This window comes from Lontra canadensis, unplaced genomic scaffold (assembly GCF_010015895.1).
Source record: "Lontra canadensis isolate GAN:19392208 unplaced genomic scaffold, GSC_riverotter_1.0 scaffold111, whole genome shotgun sequence".
NCBI lineage: Eukaryota > Metazoa > Chordata > Mammalia > Carnivora > Mustelidae > Lontra > Lontra canadensis.
The window spans coordinates 6473688-6499167 of NW_022631105.1; the positions used below are offsets into that span (position 1 = coordinate 6473688).

At 53.3% G+C, this 25480-nt stretch overlaps 1 protein-coding gene across 1 annotated transcript in view; it reads right to left on the reverse strand.

The window, feature by feature from the left end:
- ZNF282 (zinc finger protein 282) overlaps positions 1-21428 on the reverse strand; it is a 24138-nt gene extending 2710 nt beyond the window's left edge. The window contains exons 1-8 of the mRNA XM_032840272.1: positions 21169-21428; positions 18502-18921; positions 11783-11909; positions 11148-11267; positions 9732-9851; positions 7707-7820; positions 6475-6588; positions 4-221 (exon numbers count right to left, since the gene is read on the reverse strand). Coding sequence (XP_032696163.1) covers positions 4-221; positions 6475-6588; positions 7707-7820; positions 9732-9851; positions 11148-11267; positions 11783-11909; positions 18502-18921; positions 21169-21333 — 1398 coding nt within the window. The 5' untranslated portion in view covers positions 21334-21428. The remainder of the gene's footprint in view (positions 1-3; positions 222-6474; positions 6589-7706; positions 7821-9731; positions 9852-11147; positions 11268-11782; positions 11910-18501; positions 18922-21168) is intronic.
- Between the last annotated feature and the right edge of the window lie 4052 nt (positions 21429-25480).

Genomic DNA, 25480 nt, shown 5'->3' on the forward strand with positions numbered 1-25480 from the left:
CGCGCCGCCGCCGCCGCCCGCGCCCCCCGCCTGCGCCCCGCCCGCGCCCCGCTCCCCGGCCAGCGCGGGGAAGCCCTCGTCCGGGGGCCCGGCGCCCGGCGCGTTCGCGTTCTCTGCCGCGGGCAGCACCGGCAGGCTCTGCGGGGCGGGCGCCGGCGGCGGCGGCGGCGGCGGCTGCTGCGGGGCGGGGGGCGGGTTCTTCACCAGCAGCAGGCTGTCACCTGCGGGGGAGGAGACACGGAGACGTGACGGGCTGGACAGCGCTCGCTCCGGGCCCGCACCACCACCACGCGCCCCCACCGTCCCCCGGAGAGGGGTCCCGGGCCTTAACCGACTCCCCCCGTGGCTTGGTGCGAGTCGCAGGCGATCTGGACCTCAGTTTCTCGGAAAAGTGAGGGCCCTGAGCAAGGCCGGCGGCCACGTTCCCTATGGCTCTGGGGCTCCCTGACCCTCGACCTGTCCCAAGCCACCTGGGGGAGAGCACCAAAAGTGCGTGGAGCAGCAAGCAAGTAGTAACGAGAGGAAACGCCTCCGGAAAGCAGGGGCGGGGCCTGGGGGCCTGGGGGTGGAGCTATTTGGAAGTCACTCGGAAGGCAGAACTGGCAGGAAATAATGAGGCTTAATTGCATTCTGATGTTCAATGCTAATTTATCTAAGGCGAATTTCTCACTGGGAGGAAAGAATGTACTAGAACGTATCCAAAGTGAAAGCCAGACAGGAGGCCCATGGAAACGAAACGAAAGGAGCGGGGACCAAAACCATGCAGCGTTTTTCAGTCCCGTTTCCTCTAAGCAAGTGGCCTTCACAGCTGCCGGGTCCCAGGTCCACCCTGGCGTCTGGCCCCATCTGCGCCCTGACCACTGTGCCCACTGTAGTTAGGGGTCCTCTCACCCCTTCACCTCCACCACCCCACATCCACCTCACGGCCTGTTCTCAGTCCTCTCTCCCTGGAGGAGCCCCTCCTCCACTGAGGGCAGCTGGTAGAAGAACAGTAAAGAAGCCTTTGCCCCCACCTCCTGGCATCCTCCGCCCAGGTCCCATCTGCTCCCTGGAGGCCATTTCCCGGCCACATCTGCCCCACTTCCACCCCTGCTCATCGGTGTCTGCCTGAGGCCCGTCCTCCTTACGTGACACCCCTAAGCACACAGGGCCCAGCCTGCCCTTTCCGTCCCCATCAAAACTGAGCAGGCAGAGAACCTTCTCCACAGGACACGGGCCAACAGCAGAGGCTGAAGAAACTCTCCTGACCTTGACCCCAGGTGCCAGGCCTACCATCCTGGGGGGCTGACTCTGGGCATCGTTTGTCCCTCCACACAATCTGCTACTCACTCCTTCATAGGCCGTATTCTCGGGAGGACCCCAAGGAAACCACACACATGGGAGCCTCCATCTCAGGGGCTGTTCCCTGGGAACCCAGCCTGAACCCGTCCTGTTCCTGCCCTGATAAGGCTTCAGACTCGGTGTGCATGTCAATCCGCTTCTCTCACCCTCTGATCTCCCTTCCTGACCCACTATGACTCCCATGGTCAGCACTGGGGTCACTCGCCATGACATGCCCCTTATGCCTCTGCTCCTGTCCCCTCTGCCCTGCTTGCCTGGGGACCCCCAACCGTACTCAAGCCGCTGAAGACAGCTGGAGAAAACTGCACAAATCTCAAAACATCCCACCCCCCTCAGCCAGGCACCCTGCTACACTCCTCAGCATGCCCTACTTCTCCATCCTCTGCGACGGTGTCGTCACACCTTCTCCTCCAGCCTCTAACGTGAGCACTTTTACCCTGGATGTCACTGGCTGGGAACTGATTCAGACATAAGCACATGGCCTCGTTCTGGCTGATGACATGTGAGGAGGGGGCTTCTGGGAATTTCCTCAACTCCTTAGAGGGTAGGAAGAAGGATGACCCTTTTTCCCTCTGGTCTAGAGGCGATTGCTTGGAACAGCTGCCGCCATCTTGCTCCAGCCATACTAAGGAAGCGGAGCGGGGACCCAGAACCTGGGTCCCAGATGACCTCGCCTCATCCTTGAATCAACTGAGGCCGGCACTGAACTGCCTCTTAGCTCTATAGGAGAAGAGATGTCTTTGTTCCTCAAGGTAGTCTGACTCAGGGTTCTAAAACTAATGGAGCGCACCCTACTGGACACAGGGGTCGAGTGATCTCCCAACTTAAAAGTTAACTCTCTCCCTGGACCCCACGTGCTCCCAGGCTCCAGCCACTCTCTCTTCTCACGTCTGACTTCATCTCTGCTCCTTTTCAGACCAATATTCCTGATGAGTTCTCTACCCTTGCTTTTACCGTTTGCTCTGGAACTCCAGGGAGTCCGGCATGTGTCCCAGCACACCACTGAACTAACTTTTGTCAAGGTCATCAACAGCCTCCAGCTGCCAAATCAATCCGCCTGCCTCTTCCACACATTCATCCTAACCTGTCACTGGGTTTGAGCTAGTTGACCCCTCCCTCTCTCGAGAATCTCTTCTCTTAGCCTGCGTGATGCCAGGCTCCTCTGGATTTCCTCCAGGCTCACACCTGCTCCTCTTTCATTCTTTGTCTACATTCTCCCTAGGTCGCAGAGAGGCCCCGGCCTTAAAACAGCCTCTGTGTAATAATTTAACAGGCCTTTGTCCTTGGTTCCTAGGAGATAGCCTCTAAATCCTTGGAATTTCCAGGGTGAGAGGAGTGTCTTTGTTATTCACGGTGGGCTCCCATGTTTTATGCTCACGGAGTAATTCATGGTAAGTGCCCAAACAGTTTAAGCTAAAGGGAGGACCCTGATGGGGGCTGGGTATGCCAGAAGGACCATCCACAGACCGGATTAGAGGGCTGGGGCTTTGAGCCCAACCACTGGAGAGCGGACAGGCTAGAGAACAGCTCACCTCAAGGCTGGTAGTTTAATCAATAAGTGTGTAAAGAAACTCCAGTAAGAACTCCGGACACAGAAGTGAGCTCTCTCATGGCCAGTACTCTGCATAGGGTCACCCATCACTGTGCTGGGACAGTGACACTTCCTGATCACACACGGAGCAGACAACAGAGGCTTGTTTTAGAATCCCCTCCAGAATTAGTCCTATGGATCTCCCCTTTCGGCTAGTTCTGATTTGAATCCTTTTGCTCTAATAAAACTAATAATGAGTGTAGCAGCTTTCCTTAGTCCTGTGAGCTGTTCTAGTCAAATGCTAAAGCTAGGGGGTTAATGGGAACCCCTGCATTTATAGGGCTGGGCAGAAGTGAGTGGGCTGGGGACCCTCGAACTGGCAGTTGGTGTTTGAAGCAAAAGCGGTCTTGTCAACTTCACCTACAAAGTTTGCTCTAATTCCGGTAGTTGCTATAGAAATCACTGCAGGTTACAACGCCCAAAGTCATCTAGCCCCGCGCTCTCTCTTAAACGTTCATCTGCCTACCAGGATGCCATCTCAGATCAAACAGACCCAAAGCAGAGCACTGGGTTTACTCGGTAAAGTGGCTCCTTCCCAGCACTCACCAAGTCATTAAAGGGTGCTGCTGCCTCCTGGTTCTTCAGGACCCAACCCTGGGTGTCACTCCTGACTGCTCACCCACCACACACAACCGCTTAGCAACGCGTCTGGAGTCTGTCCTGAATCCGTCCACTTCTCTCCCAGCGCACTGCCTCCATCCCAACTCTGAGCGACGGTCATCTCCTCACCTGCTTTGTGCCAACCACATTATCCTCCTAAATGGCTTCTCTGCTTCTGGCTCATGGTCCCCTCCCCACTCCAGTCTGTTCCTGACCTTGTCTTTTTAAAATGTAAACTAGGGGGCACCTGGGTGGCTCAGTTGGTTTGGCATCTGACTCTTGATTTTGGATCAGGTCATGGTCTCAGGGTCCTGGGATGGAGTCCCACATCCAGCTCCCTGCTCAGTGGGGAGACTACTTCTCCCTCTCCCTTTGCCTCTCCCCACTGCTCGTGCTCTCTCGCTCTCCCTCTCAAATAAATGAATAAAATCTTAAAGAAAATACACATTCTTTAATAAAATTGAGGAATCCCTTTTACTAAAATGTAATGTCCAGTTAGGCTGAAGTCAAACAGGACATTAGGTCTTTATTGCAAACCCCCGGGCTGGGGAAGGAGTTTGATAGGGACGGGTACCCTATAGTTCCATGTTTTACTCGTGACTCCCACAACCCTCTCCCCTTCCAGCTCCTCTCCAGAATACACGATTCCATGTCTTTAAACATCAAAGAAATCACAGGTGAGATAGTAATTTCATTGACAAGTAGAAGGTAGGGCGCCTGGGTGGTTCAGGGGGTTAGAGCCTCTGCCTTTGGCTCAAGTCATGATCCCAGGGTCCCGGGATCGAGCCCCGCATCGGGCTCTCTGCTCAGCAAGGAGTCTGCTTCCCCCTTCTCTATCTGCCTGCCTCTCTGCCTACTTGTGATCTCTGTCTGTCAAATAAATAAATAAAATCTTAAAAAAAAAACACAAGTGGAAAGTAGGCCCACTTCGAGAGAAAGTCAAGAGGCTCTGGTGACTGGGCAGGTAGGAGAAGCATTTCCAGATGCTTCTGTTGTCCAAACTCTGGGCATTGCCCCCCCCCCCAATGCTAAGGTCCAAAGGCCCTCCAGAGATAAAACATGAAGCAAATTGTTCTATAACTTGTCTAATCCAAACCGAGGAGATAAAATGGTCTGGTCACTTGCAAAGTCTTGCACGCTCGGCACAGACTTCCCTAGATTCACCCCCATGACCACACGGGTCTCCAAGAAAAGGCTAACCCAGGCCCACGCACCCCTGGCCAACTTGGACAAATCAGACAACAGCACTGAGGGACAAAGGTCTGGGCAGAATTCCTGGCAAGAGGTCGGATGAACTAGTACATATGCCTGCAAGGCCAGAAATAGTGGCCCGAGTACCAGCAAGAAAGAAGTGGAAATTGCTGTCACTTCTTCCTGTCCTCACAGACAGTGGCCCGGCTTCCCCGTCCCACCCCAGTCCAGCAGCAGGTTGGGAGAGGAACCGCTCTAAGTTGTATTTAAAACAAGGGCATAACACTGCTCCTCTCCGGCTCCCTGCCCACCCCTCCAGCCCCTGCCTGCCCTTCTAGGCTGGACTCAACTTGTCTCAGACACTGGGATCCACTCACCTGACTTATAATGGCCTTCCCGGTCAGAAATAATCTATGTCCGGGCGCCTGGGTGGCTCAGTTGGTTAAGCCACTGCTTTCGGCTCAGGTCATGATCCTAGAGTCCTGGGATCGAGTCCTGTATCAGGCTTCCCTTGCTCTGCAGGGAGCCCGCTTCTCCCCTCCCTCTGCCTCTCCCCCTGCTTGTGCACTCGCTTTCTCTCTCTCTCTCTGTGTCAAATAAATAAATAAAATCTTAAAAAAAAAAATAAAGAAAGAATCTATGTCCTCAGCTCTTCCCTCGCTTTTAAGCTCCTGGGGGTGTCAGGGGCGAGCACGAGGAATGCACTGTTTGGCTACTCCAGCGCTCTGACCAGCAGACGCTAAGTCAGCTATCTTGAAAACAAGGCGATGGTCGCGGTTCTGGCAAGGAACGCCAGCCAGACACCAAGAGTGTTCAATAATCCACGAACATGTGCCCAAGTCACTGGCCAGTAAGTGGAATTTCAAAAAAAAAAAAAAAAAAAAAAGACCCAGGAAGCCCAAGTCAGGTGAGACGTTTGGTTCCATACCTGTTGTGGATTAAAAAAAACAATAACGATCCCCTCCCCCAAGCCGACTTCGGTCTCTTCATCAGTTCCTGTGGGGAACCCGCTCAGGGCGGGCTGGGTGCTCCGGTCAGTGTTTTCCGGTGCCTGAGCCACCTGCCCCCATCACTGCCTGCTCCGGTGCCGGCGGGTCAGCCCCCTCCCAGCCCACCCTTCTCTCCCTGCTCTTAGGGCCCCGCTGTGTCCCTCCAAAAGCTGTGCTGAAATCCAAACCCCATGACTGCAGAAAGTGACCTTCTTTGGAAAGGGGCTCTCTGCGGAGGTAATTAGTGAAGATGAGGTCATACTGGAGTGGGGAGTGGAGGGAGGCCCTGATCCAGTCTGACTTAAGTCTTTAAAGGAAGCCGGCCAGGTGAGGACACAGACACGCAGGCAGAACGCCACGGGGGGCAAAGGCAGAGACGAGTGACACATCTACAAGCCAAGGGAACACTAACCATTGCCACAACGGCAGAAGCCAGGGATAGGCAAGAGAGGGTTCCCCGATGGCTTTCGGAGGGGGCATGCTCCTGTCGACCCCTTGACTATGGACTTCTGGCCTCCAGAGCCCGAACAGACAACACATTTCTCTTGTTTTAAGCCACCCAGTTTGTGGTATGTTGTTAAGACAGGACAGAAACACAGCTGCCATCCTCCAAAAGGAAAGGGGATAGTGCTTCAATGGAGATGGGGGGAACGCTGCCACGACAGGACATCACCTCTGGGGGGGAGGGGGAGGAGGAGGCAAGCCACCATCCCTGTGGACGAAAGACCCAGGGGCTCCAAGCGGGGGGGGCGCGTTACTCACTGGGACCAGAATCTAATCCGAGCTCTCCTTCCATCGAGTCGCGCGGGCCCCACGGGTACGGCTGCTCCTCCTGCTTGATCCACGACAGAATGTCATGCGCTGAGATCAGAGACTCTGCGAACGGAAAGAAGGCAGTCTGAGCCCTGTTCCCTTCCACGGAGCCTCCCCTCAGAGGGGAGAGAACTGCCACGTGCAGAGGCCACGGCCGGCGCTCGCAGGACACGTGGCAGCTGCGGTTTGTTTCATACTGGCCGTCCTCACCCTCCCAGTTGCCCTTGGACACGGCGTCTCGCTTGTGCTCACTCCTTCTGCAGCTGGCCCGGGAGGAGGAGGCCCGGCCCGAAGTCTGTGGCAGACGCAGATCGGAACCTGCATCTTCCAGCTCTGTCCACAGAGCTCCAGAGCAAACTGTGGGTCCAGAACAGGACCGAGGGCTAAGCAGTAGGACTTCAGAACCAGCAGTGGGAGAAGCAGTGAACCAAGGTCTCCGGAGAACGGAGGTGTGGACTGCTGACTCTACCAGGAAGGGCTGGCTTTGCCACCTGGCCGGGAGCCCTTCAGCTTCTCCACTGTGAAGTTGTACAGTGGAAACAACAAGGAACACTAGGTTTTATGTCTGCTCTTCTCTCCCTGGTAGGTGGGGGAGGATGAGACTCTGGGATCATAACCAAACAAGAGGACACTGGACTTCTCTAGCTGTGAAATACACGCATACATGCGTACACGCACACACACACAGACACCCATGCAAGCGTGTGTGTGCGCACACACACACACGCACACACACACACACAGGCCCCAGAAAATGGATCTTCTTTATTGTTCTATATGCCTGGACCCTACCCAGAAGTTTCTTGGAAGACATTTATTTAACTAGCGTTCACCCACAAAAACTTGCAGAAAATGTAAATTTCTTTCTTTCTGTCACAAAAATATACACAACTTTTAAAGCTTTTCAGGTTATACTTACTGTTCTAAAACTGCCACTGCAGAAATAATTTTAGTATTGGTTACGCTGACACAATAGATGATCCATTTAATGATTCGTTTCAAAAAGCCCTCTGCACTTTACCAATGGTTATATTCCAAAATCTGCTACCAGAGGAATATGCAGCATTTTATGCTGTGAGCCTTTCATTGGCCTTAACCAGAAGCGATCAGATTGATTTCCCGGGACACAAAACTCAGTAAGAATCTCCTTGTCCTTGATATCATCCTGGTATCTTGCTCACCTGAATTGGGGTCCGTTGGGATATCTCTCTCCGCCAGATCCTGCTGATCCCACACGCACGGGTGCTCCTCCTGTTTAATCCGGGACAAGAGGTCCTGGGCAGAGGCCGGTGAGTCTGCGGGAAGAGAGCAAAGGACGCGTCGGGGGACACGACAAGCCTGCCAGTTTGTGTGCTGGGTAAATCTCTCATTTCCTGCAATTAATTCTTTTCCCTAAAATTCAGTCATAATTAAAGGATGCTAATTAATTAAAAGCTTAAGTCGGCCTGGCCCCAATTAATGGAGCTTTTGCTGCCAATAAGGATATCCTACAGGGGAGCCCATTCCTGCGGACTCCAGGCCTTACACCAACACTCCGCTTGAAAGCAGAGCACCAGCACGGACACGGGCGTTCCTAAGGGGATTTTCCAGGAACATGATGCCTTCCAGGAAGCCGTTTAGATCCAACATTTCGTTGGGATTTTTCTTTCTTTTTCTATTTATGTACTTATTTTAGAGAGAAACAGAGAGTGATCACGTGAGCAGGGGAGAGGGACAGAGAGTCTCAAGCAGACTCCGTGCTGAACACAGAGACCCATGCGGGGCTTGATCTCACGACCCTGAGATCATGACCTGAGTTGAAACCAAGGGTCATACATTTAACTGACTACATTGCCCAGGCGCCCCCTTATTGGGATTTTTCTAAGATGTATGCTACGTCTTCTTTCTTCTGTGGTCTGTTAAACCTCATTTAACTTTATTGCCTTCTTATCTCTTACAGATTTCTTTGAAAAGACTAATACTGGGCCGCTGTCCAGGGGCAGCCTGAGGGAAAGGGACTGGCCTTTCCCCAACTCGGACGCCACTATCACTTACGTGGGGGGGTGGTGAGGCTCTGACCAAGGAGGGGCTAAGGTTTGTGGGGTTCCAACCTGTGGATAAGTATGTTACTAGATCTTGTGATGGATAATTTTGTGACAGCCAGTGCACAGTACCCACATAGTTGCACAGACATTATTCCTTTCATTTTTTTTTTTTAAGATTTTACTTGTCAGACAGAGAGTGAGAGCACAAGCAGGGGTACAGGGGGCAGAAGGAGAAGCAGACCTCCTGCTGAGCAGGGAGCCCGATTCGGGGCTTGATCCCAGGACCCTAGAATCATGCCTTCATGCTGAAGGCAGACGCTTAACCGACTGAGCTACCCAGGCGCCCCCAGACATTATTCTAGATATTTCTGTAAATGGAGTTTTAGTTTTGTTTTGTGTGTGTGGGTTTTTTGTTTTTTTTTTTAGAGAAGATTAATATTTCAATCAGTAACCCCTGTCTTCCATAATGGTTGGGGGAGCTCTTCCCAACAGGTGAAGGCTTCCACCGAAAACGATGGCTCACTCCTAGGGACGAAGGAGTCTGGGCAGAAGACTGTCCTGGGTCTCCAGACCACAGACTGTGGACATGGCAGCCTCTACAGTCCCTGAAGCCAGTTCCTTAAAATCAGTCTATCTGTCTCTCTCTCTCTCTCTCTCCACACACAGACACACCCACACACACCCTGTGGAGTTTCTCTGGAGCACTCTAACACACATATGCTCTCAGAGGCTTCTCACAGAGTCCAGCTGGAACGTCATGTAAGAAGAACCCTCCAGCCTACCCCATGGGCGCAGAGGCAATAACCCATAAATACTTGTTGAAGACAACGAAAGCCCTTCCCAGTCAGGAGCAGGTGCTGCGGACGGACGGATATATTCCCCGACCACAGTGGCTATCACTTATTGTTACACTTAGTACTTCCGCCCTGATGATCCTCTTCAAGGAGAGAAACAGTTAAAAACCGATACAAAAAAAGAGAGAGGAAATAGAACGAGCTAAGCCCAGATGTGCTGTTGGTGCCCCACCGGAAACCCCGTCTCTCGGCCCATCCCAGACCCCACTCCTCCACTTCCGGCTCTGGCCTCTGGTTGGCCACACGTATTGGACGATGGCGGGGGCCTGCAGACCTGCTGGCCCTTTCCGCTCCCTCCCTGGCTTGGGCAGCCGCTGGGCCCACTCACCAGTAATGGACTCCGTGGGGATGGCTCTTTCCTCCAGGCCCCGCTGCCCCCGGACACACAGTGCTTCCTCCCGCTTCACCTGCGAGGACGAATCCTGGGCAGGCACCAGCGGCTCTGCTCCTGGGGCGAGAGAAGCATGTCATTTGGTGTATTTTTTTGAACAGTCCTCACCCAGATGTTCTTGGTGTCAGGAATGCAGGCAATGGCACTCATCAGCATGGGGGGCCTCAGGTTCCCGCCGACAACTGCGGGGAACCCCAAGAAGCAGAAGGTCTCAGGAGCAGAGAAATAATCAGTATTCAGGACAAAGGGGTAGGCCAAGCCACAGGATGAGATGTAATAAGGCCGGGAGAGAGTTCCAGAGAACAGCCCTACCTGGGTTTTGTGTTCATCAGGGCAAGGCCAGAAGTTTGACCTCTGGGTACAGAGGCTCCTTTTCGTTTTTCACCCCAATCCGAGAGAGGCGGCCACACACACACACACACACACACACACAATCATTAGCAAGCCTTCCACCTGGCCGCATCCTGCATGGATAACACACAGTGTCCTCACACATACAAGACAATGACATGTCCTCTCTGTAGACCCCAAGGTGTGACAAACGGGGTGTGTCCTTCTGATGTTCCAGGATGCAAGGTACGACCCCTGAGAGCAGGTAGCTCAGGTCGGGGGCAAGATCAGAGGAAAAACCGGAAGACCTGAGTCCTGGTTTCCACTGTGCCCCCAGCCCAGCAGGGGAGGCAGCCGACCTCTCTGGCTCAAGGCCTGCTCGTTCTACCTACAACACGGGCACAGCAGTCACCATCTCAGCTCATGCACGGGGATGGATGACAAGGTGACCCTGCTGGGGGCCAGGGCCCTGCTGAGCTCAGCACCTGCAGTGCTGGAAAATGGGGCGCAGGGCGTTCAGATGAACTGTTTGCAACAGGCCAGTGCACAGAGACAGAGTCGATCAGTGGTGGCCGGGGGCTGGGGGCTGGGGCCGGGGGAACGTGGGAGTGACTGCTCATGGGTCCAGGTTTCCCATAATGAAGAGGTTCTGTGCTGGTTACACAACTTTGTGAACCCCTGGATTATACACTTTTAAGGGGTGACTTTATTTATGGCACATGGATTATATCCCAAGGAGGAGAACAGACTGGAAAGGAGGGGGCTTCCTCCGAGTGACCTTCTAAGGGACCTTCCTAAAGAAGGGCAGAGTCTGTATGATAAGGCAGAGAACATGGCTCAGGCTCAGCTGTGCCCGGGGCAGCCCCACTCCGGAGAGCGGAGGCCCTGATGAAAGACCTCTGGGGCACAGCCAGGACCAGAGCCCTGGCACCTTCCATCTTGCTGAGAGCTGACCAGGGGCGGCGCTGTCTGGAACGAGGTCTCCTCCTCCCTGGACCTGGGGCTCTTGTCAGCTGCCATCACCTGTGTCTGGGTCCATTAGGATTTCTCTCTCTTCTGGGTCACGCTGCTCCCACACGCAAGGCTCTTCCCTGGGCTCCACCTGCGATGGGGCATCCGGCTTGGGCACTGCACCCTCCGTGTCTGGAATGAGTTGGAGGGGAAGGAAGGACATGGTGAAGTTGACCCGTGGACCCCGATCAAGGGCGGCGGCAGAAGTCTCCCCACTCCAGAGCCCCTCCCCCGCCGAGAGCCCCTCTAGGTGGTACCCTCACCTACGTCAGCTAATCTCTTGGGAGGAACCCTGAAAACAAGGCACCAGATTCCAAGTTCTGGTGCAGAAACAGCTGGACCCGGCAGCCAGCTACAGACTGGCTGTGGCTCGTGCAAGGCTATGGGGAGGCAGCTCATGGTCACGTGCCTATGACGCGGTCTGGCCATATTCCAGAATGAAAGCAGCTCAATGCTATAGTGACAGGCCCTTTTACTGGGTTTCTAACTGTCATCTGGTTATACTCGTTCTATCTCTATGGCCTCATGAGCAGACAGTCACTCGCATCTCCATCAGGGATGAACGTGAACGCTTTGCCCGCCTCTGACAGCCGTTCCACTGCGCTCTGCCCAGACTGCTTGCCCCGGAGGAGGGAAGGAGCGCTTACCCAGGGACATCAGGGTTTTATAGTTCTCCTTAACGAGGTTGTTGTAAAGCTCCTTCTGCCACTCGTCCAAGTTCTTCCACTCATCCTCAGAGAAGTAAACGGCGATGTCGACAAACGTCACAGGAACCTTGGCCAAAAGGAGTCTTAGTCTGACACCTGCTTGCCCCCCCTCCATCGGCCACGGGGCCCCTTCCACCCCAGAGCCCACTTCTGCTCACCGTGGCTCCCCATCCCCCAAATCCCAGCCCGGTCCCCCAGAGTGGAGTCAGCCCAACCTATTCTGGATCTTCTCATGCTCCCAAAACAAAGATGGTCAACACTGCCTTTTGTTTTTTTTTTAAGGCATTTCACCATATCCTCTGTAATTTCACTTTCAGGGGAACTGGGTCCCTGAAGGTAAAGCCAAAGCCAATGCTGCTTTTGGCACTCAGGGTGACAGCAGTGTGGAAGGTTCTGGGCAAGGGGACCAGTGAGCCGAGCGCAGTAAAACCCTGTTAGGAAACCTGTCTTTCCAGTCAGGTTACTACCTCAGCAAGGTACGCAGTTACATTTTTGTCATTAAAAACATGTAAATCTAAGGGCAGGCACTGAAGCTCCAGGACCACGACATCCCAAGCCTCTAGAAGCAGAGTCTGGAGCCAGCAAATATTTGTTGACTATGTCGAGCGGCTGTTGCCAACACGAGAAAGAGCCCCCCGGCAGCCTGAGTCATCCGTCCCAGATGCCGGGCCCCTGTTCGTCCAGGCAGTCTCGTCTGTTCCATGAGACTGTTACTCTGGTTTGACAAGGATCCTCGTCTGGACTCATCTCAGACGCTCACCAGTGTGGCCTCGCCTTGGTCCCCATCGTTCAAAAGGGTCTCACTTCACGACTTTAACGTCTGAACTTCCCTTCTGGGACACATAGCCCTGCCCCCTCCCACCACCCACCCCCACAGGACCAGTCTTCCACTCACACTGGGAAATCCAACCCTCCCCTTCTCTCCGGCCCTAATTTGAGTCCACTGGTCTTCACACCCGCACACAGGGCCAAAGCTAGCCCAAGTGGCACCTCTGTCCCCATCAGGAAAGGACAGCCTTCTGGGCTCCAGGCCCTCTGGTGTCCAGCTCGGTGAGTGGGTGGCACCTTCCCATGAATTAGAAATGTCTGTTCTCACATCAGGGGCCCATAACCCCACGGGTATCCTGTGCGGGTGTGGTGGGCACACGTGTGTCACCTACTACTGATAGCTCACCCACCACCCAGCTTTAGAGAGAGAACACAACTTTTAATTTCCTGGATCTTCCACAAGACTGGGGCATATCCCCAAGCCGCGAAAATGGATACAGACCACTTTCTTCATTTTCATTTCCCGCCCCTAGAAAAAAGTCATGGAATTCTGCAAGCGACACCCACCATACATTCATGCCACTTGTCCCAAGGCTGCTTCGGAAGCCTCTGGGGATCTTGCGGACGTCTCCTCTGCTCCCTGGGAGGCTTCTTTCCAACTCTGCCTTCTCCCCAGCCCTCCCGCCCCTCCCTCATCTTCCCCATGCAGGAGCCTGATCCCAGGTGGCTGCTGGCAAGCTCCCTTCTCACCAGGCCAACCCCCTGCTAATGTGCCCTTCATTTCTCCTCCAGCACCTGCCTGTGGAACCGAAACACTCAAACTTTTCTCTTTGACATGTCAGGCTCTCCCTCCCCAATGGCTTTCCCTTGCAAGTCACCCAAACTAAGACGAACCACCTGTCACTCAACCCCACTGTCTCAAGCAAACTCTGCTCTGCCTTTTCACTTGAAACACCCCAAGAGACACGTTTTGTGCTTCCTTCTTCACAATCCATGCATCCTTTCCCACCTTAAAATCTGTCCGTGAACCAACCCCCATGCTCTGAAACCACACCCTGGAAGGCCACCAGTAGCCATTGTTAACCTTTACCCTTTCAGATCGCCTTTCTGGAATCCACTCTTGCCTGGTTTCCCCGACTATACCTCCTCCTGCCCACCCAGCTTACTGCCTTCTCCTCCCCCCCCAACCCCGTCTCTGCCCTTCCCCGTCCCTCTGCTTTCTCCTCGGCAAGCTCGTTCTTCGCACAACTCCCGTGGTTACCTCTTTGCCAACAATACTCTTCCGTTTTCCTTGCTCCCTTTCGGGTTCAGATTTCAAGGGCCCTCTGAGAGGCTCCATTTAATTATCTCTGAAGTACCTCAACTAAATGTCTCCAACACCAAGTTCATCATCTTTTCCAACATGCCAACCCCTCTGCGTCACCCCACCATTTCTATCAAGTGTCACAATTCTGGAATCAGAGTCACACAGTTGGAAAGAGACATCAGGACATAAAAACCTCCCTAGGCCAGGATACAGCAGAAGTCTGTCTGGCCAGAGACAGCAGGGAGCCTACCCATGAGTTATCTGTCAGCCAATTAACAGACATACTAGAATCCAAAAGGCGCGCGGGATCTGAGAGACAACAGCCTTCCCTGAATCCCACAAGAGAAGGCACTTAGCGTGGCTGACAGTACACAGTGAATTATAACTATTATTAGTAACATTAACTAACTCTTTTGTGTTGCTTCATGGCGGTGGGTTTTAAAATACATCCACAAATTCTTCAGCAGTCCCTTTTTTTTTTTTGACCTATATAAAAAGCATTTAATAGGACACAAAAGCACCTTTTATCAGGTAAAAGTCCCTATGACATATCTCAGATTACAGATTATACTCATCAAATCTCCCTTTACCTGCAAAGAATTTGTTTGAGTACAAAATAACAAACGTCACTGTCCCCACCTTCTTCAGAAGAATCTTCAGCGTCCTCGCTCAACTTGGGGATTACAATTAATTCAGCAAGATAATGACTGTGTTCTCCAAACAAAAACAGACAATACAAAGTTTTCTAGTTTAAAAACAGCACCGTTGGAGGAAGGGGTAAGGTCTTTGAAGTGCCAAGTCCCTAAACAACTGCCCTCGAGTGTGGGCAGGATTTAGTGACTTGCTTCTAACAAACAGTGACGTGTACAATTTCTGAGACTAGGTCATAAAAGACAGGACAGCTCCATCCAGGTCTCTCTCTTGGCTCACCCACTCTGGGCGGAGCCAGCTGCCATGTTGTAAGGACACTCAAGCAGCCATGTTGGAATGTCCACACAGTGAGGACCTGAGGCTTTGCCAATGGCCAAGCGAGTGGGCCGTCCTTGAGGCAGAGCCTCAAGCCTCAGCCAAGCCTTCAGATGACCACAAACTCAGTCAACAGCTTCATTACAACTTCATGACACTCTGAGCCAGAATCATTCAGCCAAGCTGCTCCTGAATTCCTAACCCACAGAAAATGCAAAATGGCAAATAATTATATTTTTAGGCTCCAAGTTTTGGGGTAATTTGTTACCCACCAATAGAAAACTAAGACAACAGGCTGCATGGTTTTGCCCATCAACAAAATCAGTGACTCCTCACAACCCGCGTCATAAATGTGTTCTCGTCTTCGTCTTACAGATGAGAACACTGAAACTCAGAGTGCCCAGCCGGGTATTTACTGATGAAATTATGTACTTAACACTTCACTTCTTCAAAAAAATATGGAGACCTAGAAGACCCAGTCTCTCACGTGGAAGCCTGAGCTCTCCCACTGGACAGAGTCACATGGCAAATACTTTCTGGATACCGACCGAGGCCGGTGCAGTTACAGGCGAGGAGACACAGTGGTGAACCAAGCAGAAATTACATTCCGGTCAGGGAAGACCAACCAAAAAGACAAAAAAAGAAGTAAATATTTAAGGTGCTCGATGGCACAGCGCTTTGGAGAAAATGGGAGCAGGGACAGGGAAAGTGGGTGCTAGGATTGGGGGGACGTGGTTCTTTGGTGTTGGGGGGCCCATGGAAGGGCAGACCCCTGATGGAAGCGACGGGCAGGGAGCTTTCCCATGGAGGGAAGTCCTGAGGTCAGACTGTGTGGGTGGAAAGGAGTGGACAAGAGGGGCAGAGGGGAGATGAGGTCAGAAAGGTGGGGCCGGACAGGGGGCCCCTGATGGAATGGGGTTTTTAAGCTGCATGAGGTGGGAAGCCATGGGGGTTTAAGCAGCGGTAACTGATTTATATTTTTAAAGGATCACTCTCGCTGCTCTGCTGGGAGCAGATTGTATAGGGGAAGGGACAAGGATGGAGACGAGGAGACCAGGCAGGAGGCCATGGCAACTCTCAGAGGTGAGGTGACGGTGGCTTTCCCCAGACAATGGTGGGAGCCGTGAAGGTGGAAAGGAGTGGTCAGCCTGGTGATGGTATTTTGAAGAAAAGTCAGACGGCATTTATGAATACATCAGAAGGAGGGTTGAGAAAGAGAAGCAAACATGACCCCAGAGTTTTTGGCTCAAGCCACTGGAAGGGCAGAGCTATTTTCATGGAGACAAAGATGGGGCAGAAGAGGTTTCAGGCAGGAGATGGGAGTTTAGCTTAGTTGTGTTAAACCTAAGACATTTCCTGAGTCCTGCTGCAGTAGCAGGTAAGCACGTGAATCTGGCTTTCAAGAAGAAAGTCTGGGCAAGAGACGGGGAGAGAGTGGGTGGGGGAGACTGCCTTTGGCAGCCGACAGCACCCAGGCTGCACTTAAAACCTGAAACTGAGTGAAATCATGAGGGAGGGAATAGAGATAATGAGCCAAAGGCCAACAACACCCAGCCCTGGACCACCCCAAACCTAAGAGGTCAGGAAGAGGTGGGGAAGCCCGTGAAGGAGACTGAGCAGGAGCCACCAGGAGATAGGAACAGAATCAAGACAGGTCACCTGGAAGCCCCGGGAAAAGCTGTCTCAAGGAGGGGGCGGTCACCTGTGTGCCACGTCACCTCGAGGGCAGAGAAGATGATGGCAGAACGGACTGTGGGCATCAGGAGGATTGAGAGGTGGGAGCAGAAACCTGATGGGCAGAGGTTCCAGAATGATCCAGTCACCACCTTACGGGGATACTGAGAATAGAGAAACATGTGCAATGAGACTGTGGAGGACGCAGCGTCAGAATCCGGATAATTGGAAACTCAAGGGGACGCGTGGCCTAGTATCACCTGCAGATGGATTTCAAGGAAAGATGACAGATGGAGGAGGAACCGAAAGATTTAACAAGACTTAAAAGACACGGCCCCTTCTTACGTTCTCATTCAAACAAACTAATAGGAAACAAACTGCATTTGGAAGAAAAGAACATTTGAACACTGACTGGATAGTTGAGTAGGTGGAGGCTTTTGTGGTGGCGGTAGTAACACTAGAGTCTTATTTCAGAAAAAGAGTCTCTACCTTTCAGAGCTACACACTGAAATATTACCAAAAAAACAAAAAACAAAAACAAAAACCAACCCCAAACCCAAAAACTTGATTCCTGAGATTGGCTTCAAAATAAAACAGGAGGGGAGGGGGATCGGGAGAGGGTGGTGGGGTTATGGACACTGGGGAGGGTGTGTGCTATGGTGAGTGCTGTGAAGTGTGTAAACCTGATGATGCACAGACCTGTACCCCTGGGGCTAATAATAACATTATATGTTTATCAAAAAAATTTTAAAGTTGAAAAGAGAAAAATAAATAAATAAATAAATAAATATATAAAACGGGAGGGGATGTGGGTGGGGCCTTAGAGGAAACAAGACTGACGAGAGCTGACAGCTGTGGAGGCTGGATGATGGGCCCGTGATGGTTCCTCACACTATTCTGTGTACTTGTGTGCATGTTTGTTTTCTATAATAAAAAGGCTAAAAAGGAGAGGGAGAGAAGGGACCGGAGATAGTAAATACGATACGTTTAAGGAATTCTGCTTAAAGAGGAGTAGAGAAATGAGGCACTAACTGGAGGGAGAGGCAAGGCCTAGGGAGGTTTTCATCACAGAGATGGGTGACGTCTAGGACATCTAGAATGGCCAGCAGGGGGGAGAGTGGATGACACAGAGGAGAATGGGGAGAAGGTGAGTGGGTGGGGTGAGTCAGTGAGGGGTGGAAGAGTGGGCCAGCAAGGCCGCAGGAACAGGGAAGCCAAAAGGCTCCAGGTGGCATCAGGTAGATGAGCATAGTGGCTGCTTCTTGGAGTGACTCTACGTTCTCAGTAGACCAGAAGGGTCATCGATGGACAGTGCAGTGTTGATGATCCAAGAGGTCGGGGGTGGGGGCGGGTACAGAAGAGGGAATGGAAGGGGAAATGGAACATGAATTCTGAGCTGCGAGAAAGCCCCCAGAGGGGATGGTCACAACTTCCTAGCAACTCCTGTGAGCATAGTTTGTCTTAGCGGCATTCAAATGTGCACATGCAAAGATAATCAACGACCAATGGTCCTCTGTATGTGCCAAGTGGAAAACCCAAGCATGAAGAGTGGCAGGAGTCTCCAGACAACCAGATACCTTGGGTTATTGGGAAAGGTGACAGGAAAGCCTGAGAGAAGCAGGCATAGTCTGTGGGGAACGGGTGGAGGGCAGCCTCATGGAGGTAGAACATTCGTGACTAAGTTAAGGAGAGGCAGGCTATAAGAGACACTGAAATCAGGGGTGCCTGGGTGGCTCAGTCGGTTGAGTGTCCAACTCTTGATTTTGGCTCAGGCCATGATCTTGGGGTCACGGGATCAAGCCTCACGTCCAGCTCCCTGCCCGCCCCTGCAACCCCCCAACACAAGAGGGAGCCACAAAGTGTTGTGAGAAGGACCAGCCAAATGAAATCAAGAGTTTTGTGCCGGTCCTCACTTCCATCTCTGCCCCTGGGGACCACCACATACCTTGGGCACCTCCCCCTTGCTGCCCGGGGGCAGCCTCAGGACCCAGAAATTTCGGTTCCTCAGCAGGTTCTCCATGTTCTCCAGCCGCCTCTGCAGCAGCCCGTACTCCTGCAGCAGGGTCCCCAGCACGGCCCACTTGCTCTCCATGTGGTTCCCGAACTCCACGGCCGTCTTCTCGCAGTCCGCCAGCTTCTTCTCGGCCGTCCCCGTCCGCCCCTCCAGATTTAGCAGCTGGCTGGCCTGGGCATCCACCTTCCTCTCCACAGCCTGAATGGCAGCCACCACAGTCCAGAGTGAGATCTCTGCCGTGGGCAGCTGGGGCTCTCGCATCATGCGGTCAGGGAAGACAGGTGCCCTATCTGGGAAGGGCGGGAACTGAAAAGGCATCGGTCGCCGAGCATCCATGTCCCACTCTTGAGCCTGTGTGCAGAGGGAGAAAGTGACAGCTTGGGCGGAGACCCTATGTGAGGCGGGGAGGGGAGCCTGAGAACAGAGAACGACGAATCAGATGCCACAGCTTCTCGCCCTTCTGCCATCCCCGCCCCCCAGGCTGGGGTGTTCATTCCTGTCCCCAGCAATAGCTCGACTAGTCCCCCAGTGAACCTTCCCATTTCCGGCCTGCAGGAGTTACGACGGTCACTGGTTTACCCACCTGACCCTTTGCAAGTCAAGGCTGTGGACCGCAACCCAGGATGTCACCTACCCCTTTCACAGCACAGCTTCTCTCTTCAGGGGCTAGGCCTGATGATGAACTCTCTCTAGAGTCGTCTAGTGCCTTCTGATTCAAAGTAAGAATTCCCCTGTTGAAGTCATCTGACCCTAATCTCCCCTGCCATCTCTAAGCAGGTTAGGGCAAGAATGATTATCTCTGCTTTAAAGATGATGGGATTGAGGCAGAGAGACAGCGATGGCCATTCCACGGCCCCTGGTTTCACTGCCAGCGGGAGGAGCGCGAGGTGTTGTGGGTAACAAAAGCATGGTTCGGGTAAGTTGCTGCCCCCATCCTGGCAGCTGCGACCAAGGGAGACCCCAGAGAGCCCACAAGAGTGAGCGGACGAGCAACGTTTTTTCCATACCCAATTCCTGATTCACATTTTCTAAAATGAAAATAGGTTTGCTAAAAAACGTCACTCACTGAGGAGGAGAGGAGGGGACGTGCCTGTGAGGACTTACCAGGCCCCTTCCTACCCCTCAAAGCTGAGGCCCCATGAGTCCACGTAGGGAGCTGAGCTATGACCAAGAGAGGGTGGTCCCAGGTCACTGGTGACCTGGGAACTGGTCCCAAACGCACCAGGACCCAGGGCTTCCCGGCCAACAGCAGGGCTGATAACCAACTCCCCTTGCCATGTGGGATGGGAGGGGATGTCATTTTCTTTCCTCCCTGTTGCTGCTGATGAGGCCCTCCGGCTGGGCAAAGCGGAAGCCTGCTGCTGAGAGGTGATGTGGGCTGGCCAGGGACAGGCATGCCAACTGCCCTCTCCAACTCAGAGCAGCTGTGAGAGCCACAGAGGAACACCCCACAGCTCCCAGGGAGTCCACCCGAGACATGGGATAGAGGGGAGCAGGGCCCCGGGTGCCAGACCCTGCTAAGTGAAGAGGCGGAAGTTTCCATCAAAGCCATCCATCTGAGCTCACGCAGGCCTCGCTCTTGCCGGCCCAGAGAGGGAGAAAAGGGCTGATGGTGGAAGTTCAGGGCGTCACCAGGCCCAGATGACTTTTGGAAGGTTTGGAGCCCTGAGACCAAAAAACGATCCCACACAGCACAGCAACTCCTGGCTAACTGGTGACAGCCGGGTGGAGAAGCAGGCCCGGGCACCGGGGGCGGCTCCCACACTGGCCCCGGGAACACTACTCAGCTCTCACGCGCTGCAGTGCCCGGCTCCCAGACTCCAGCGCGCACTGAGATCCTTACGGGGCTTCCAGACCTGACGGGGGTCCACTCTCCACCCCGAGACGCCGATCGCACAGGCTGGGGACAAAGTTGGGCGTCGGGAGTCTGAAAAGCTGCTCAGGTGACTCCAGGGTGCAGCCAACTTTGCCAACGGCTGCAAACGAGGCAAAGTCACCTCTCAACGGCCCCCTTCCTCTGCCACACCCGGTGCAACGGGAAAGTGAATGATTCGTTGCACTTGGAGAGAGACGGCAGTACAGCGCTCGTGCACACCTTTCTGTCCAGGTGGCTGGGGTGTGACCCCGCGGGGGCACTCTGGGGCGCACACGGCCGGTGGCCGGGGGACAAGCGCGGCGGGCCGAGCGCTCCAACGCCCAGCGCGAAGGGGAGCCCGGGCCGCGGTGGGGTGGGGTGGGGGCCGCGGTCACGGCTCCGCTGGGTCTCCGCCGCCTTCCCCGCGGGGCCTCCTCGGGGCGCCGGCACCGGGCCGGCCAGCACGCGGCCTCGGGGCCTGCTGCTCGGCTACGCGCGCGCGCGGGCCAGGCCTGCTCGGGGCCGCTGCGCCCCGCCTGCCGCACGAGTCCGCCCGCGCCCCGGCCCGCGCCGGGCCTCGGATTCCGCCCCCAGCGCTTCGCCCCCACCCCGCTCCCCACGACCCCCCACCCCCGCGCCGCGGCGCCCGCAGCCCCGCGCCCGCACCCCCAGCCCCGCAGCCCCGCGCCCCGCCCCCACGGCCAGGCGGCGCGGCCATGGCGCTGGGCGGGGGCTGCACCCACCTGCATGGGCGGCATTCCCTCGGCCATTTCCCCGCGCAGCGCCGGCTCCTGGTGGCACACCTCGTCCGGGGGCAGAGCCTGGGCCCAGCTCCAGCTCCCGCTGTCCAGCCCCAGGCCCTGGATGCCCAGCTGCTGAGGCTGCGGCCGTGTTGACACAAACTGCATCCTGGGAGTGCTGTTCCCCGCTCGGGCCGGCCAGGGAGAAGAACGTTTTCCAGGCGCCTTCCCCCTCGCCGGGGCCGGACAGCTCCATCTACAGCCCGTAGGAGCAAACAGTCCCCTTCGGCGGCGCTCCCCGCCCCTGCGCAGCCAGCTCGCCAGCCAATGGTCTCCGAGCTCCTGCCCGCCTGCGGGGACGGCGGGGGCCGGGGGGGGGGGGGGCGGGGCCGCTCCCACCGTCGCCCCCAAAGTGGCCCTAGGAGGATCTGCTCCTGGGAGCCCTCCGGGTGGGACGGCCTGCCCTAAAGTCCCAAACAATGCTAGGTCCTGATTCCTGTTAATTCTGCAAATATGTATTGGGTATCCCAGAGGAAAATGGTGACTGACCCTTTTGAAATTTTTGCAAGACTAATCCTGACCTTTGCCCTTCCCTCCTGCCTTTGCAGGCTTTACCTCCCACTCTCCCTCCCCAGTCCAAATTTACTGGGACCAATTCCAGGCCTTTGCATTGGTCTGGATGATACAGAAGGGATCTGGGCTAATGTGTCAGAAGAGGGTGGAACTCTCCCTCCCAAGTAAGGCGCAGGGCATTTTAACAGCAGGCTCGGCCGAAACCTTTAAATGTAGGTCAACATCACTTTGAAACATCAAGCCAAATCAGAGGAGGAACCAGGGGAAGACCCAGGTAGGCCGCTGGAGAAGAGAGGGTGAGGGTGGGAAATTTACCTGTTCATTCCATAAATATTTGTTGAGCAGCTACTACGCCCCAGGTACAGCTTAGGCAGAGGTGGGCTTTGCATTTGCATATACCTGAGTTTAACTTCCCAAATCACAGCTCTCTAGCTGTTGACTGTGAGCAATTTCACTTCTTTGAGCTTCCCTCAGTCTCTTCAAATAGAAATGAAGCAAATAATGTCTACTTTTGCAGCTGTACAGTCAAATGAGATGAGATCAGTGCTTAGCCCATAACAGGCACCCAGCAAGGGTAGTTACACCCAGAGATAAGTCTTACAATCATCCTTACAATTATGGCTACTCTGTTTTCCTAAATGACTGGTTCCTATCTTCTTAAGACAGAGATCTCCAGAGCTACTTACTGCCCTGTGTAGAGGCAGACCTACCACACAATCACCTCAGGCGGGTACCCTTTTGTCACACTGCACTTAGTAAAATAAAGGGCATTACCCGCCCGAGTGAGATGTGTGCTTAGAGCATCATATTCAGAACAATTACCAGGTGCTTTCTCTGTCAGGCATCCGGATGCAGAATGAGTATCTTGTGGACCCTCTTATTCTCAAGAAGTTTACAGGCTTGTGAAGGCTATGTTCCTAGAAGTCCGTGATCGCCTCTCCTCCATTCCCTGGCCACAGGCTGTGCCTTGATTGTAAAAACCATGTCCACTATTGTCGGGGGAACCAGACAAGCAGAGTCTGAAAAGTTCCAGGTAAATTCATTTCCAAGAGTGAGACACATTTCAGAGTGCATATTCTGACCTACCAATCGACAATCATCTTCTCGCTTTCCTAAAGGTGGGAAAGAGAGGCTGGATTAGCCCCAATGGTTTAAGCCATCTTTTCAGTAAAAAGCAGTTACAACTTCTCCCCTCAAGCATTAAACTAGTTATAACACTAATTATAACTGACTTACACAGTAAGTCACCATCACAGGACATCCGCTGCGTGTTTTTCCTTCACAGAGGGCAGATTTTCAGGAAGCCAGCCACACCCGAAACCCCTGCAGTCAGAGTGGCTGCCCAGGGCCAGAGGTTGTGTTCATTGCCATGACATACACAAAGCGACTCAAATCCAACAGAAGTTAAGTGCATGGGTTTCGCTGTACTAGAGCGGTTCTATAACAGCCAGGCCTAGCGACTCAGGCCACAAAAAAAGTGGCTGCAGCAGGGGGGATGTGAAGCAGGGGGGATCAGGGGACATCTCCCAGAAGGAAAACAAGAAGGACGTGAGGAAGGGGATCCTGTAGCTGCACTGGCCCACGGACCCTCTGTTGAGTACTCCAGTGACCAACGGACTGGCAGGGCTGGGAGCTGGGCTAGGATGGGAGAGATCTGTCCTAGGAGAGCTGTCGGGTCACTAGGCTTGTTCCTCTGAATCACTGGGTAACTGTGAGGCAGTTGTCTAAATTACTGAGGAGCAGAGTCAGCGCCCCTGGGCAACGTGGATCATAAAATGTCAAGTGTCAGTGTTAATGAGCATCTCTCAGAGGGGAAGGACCCAGGACTGGCCCATCCATCTCTCAGGTGGGAGCTGCTTTTCATCTCCTCACTAGGATTCTAGAGCTAAAAGTGCTCTAGACAGGGAATTCGAAGTGATAGGTGCTGAACCCGAGCATGTGGGAGAGGCCAAAGGAGAGGGGATACATAAATTCCTGAAGGTTTATGTGATGTGATGGCTAATTTTATGCATTAATTTGACTGGGCCAATGATGACCAGATAGCTTGTAAAACACTTTTCTGGGTGTGCCCGTGAAGGTGTTTCCTGAAGAAATTAGCATTTGAATCCAAAGACCAGAGAAGATGCGCTCACAAAAGTGACATCCAAATCCATTGAGGGCCTGAGTAGAAAAAGGCAGAGGGGATGCAGATTAGCTGAGACATCCATCTCCTCCTGCCTCTGGACATTCACTTTCCTGGTTCTTGGGCCTTTGGACTCAGAATGAATTCCACCACTGGCTTGCCCCATTCCCCAGCCTGCAAATGGCAGATCATGGAACTTCTTGACCTCCATAATTACAAGAGCTAATTCCTAGAATAAATGTCAACTCATAGGTGGCTGCCTATCCTTTTAGTTCCGTTTCTCTGGAGAACCCCAATACACGTGTCCGTCATTATCTAAGTCTTCCTGCTGCTCCCGAGCACTCCAAGCCCCACCAACAGCTCCAAGCTTCATTTGGGAAAGGAAACCTCCAGATTCACGCAGCTAAGTGAACAGCGTAACCAGATTTGCACTGCTGTCTTGCTGTCTCCCCAGGCCTAATTTAACAAGCAGGCTTAGTGACGACAGTGTAATCCATGGGAAGGGAAAAGGAGAGCAGCTTCAGCTCCCCTCACCCACGGACATATCTGTGGTTACAACTTGCTGTCTTCACTTGAGGATCTAGTTATGCCAACCTCCAAAGTAAGGGGAACCTGTAGGCGTCCAAGTCATCAGCATCCTAAGTGTGATTAAGAGTCAGAGGCAGGGCTTATGGAGGGGAGGGTACTATTTAGACAAGGGAGAAAGTGTTGATGTGGGGATCACAGTAAAATATTTTGTATCACACAGTTTTTAGGTCTGCTTGCTCTCACTGGTGAGTTTTCAACATGCTTGCCTTTTCAGATCCGCCTTTTACCAACATTTTTTATTCAAACTTAAGTGTGCCCGTGCACATACACACACTTTTTCCCTCTTTCTCGCTAACTTCTGAAAATTCCTGCTTTTCAGAAAGTTTAGAGAAAATACTTTTTCCCTCCTGAGTTTATTCTCAGCCTACTTCCAATAGGCATTTCATCACCTTTTTTTTTTTTACAAGTCTTGACACAGTAGAGTGAAGTTTGTTGGCTTTTCTTCGGTTCTTAATGACTGTGTGGTACTTTGCTCCGTTGTAATAAACATGTAATTGTTCGGGTGACTAAGTGAGTTAGCTGCTCAAGGGTTCTATCCCAATGGTACCTAGGGCTTAGAAACCCTGCATAGGCAGGACACAGGTTTCGTGTTGGGAATTAACAACTGTAGTATGTTCTCTTGAATCTTCTCAATGGTTATCTCTTCAATTTTTGAGTGTGGATTTGATTACTAAAAATGGCCAAAATTCATTCAAAATCAAGTCTGGAGCACATATGGAATAATACTGGTTTTTCTAAATGCAACAAAAAGGGTGTGAAACCACGCGTTATTGTCAAATCTGAGCTGGTAATGACATCACCATGGTCCTTCATTCTTCAGCAATCTGCTAGCGTCACCACAACAGAAGTGTACAGCGCAGGCCCCCGGACAGTTCCCGGTTTCCGGTTCCCGTGTGTGCTCATGTGGGATCCTACCGGTGTTTCACAGACCAGGTCTCCAGACAGTGCGAGCAGTGGGCACGGCTGAAGTGAATGCTGCTTTTCCCATGACCTCCAGAGGTCCTAACTTAACTATAGAGATCAGTCAGAACT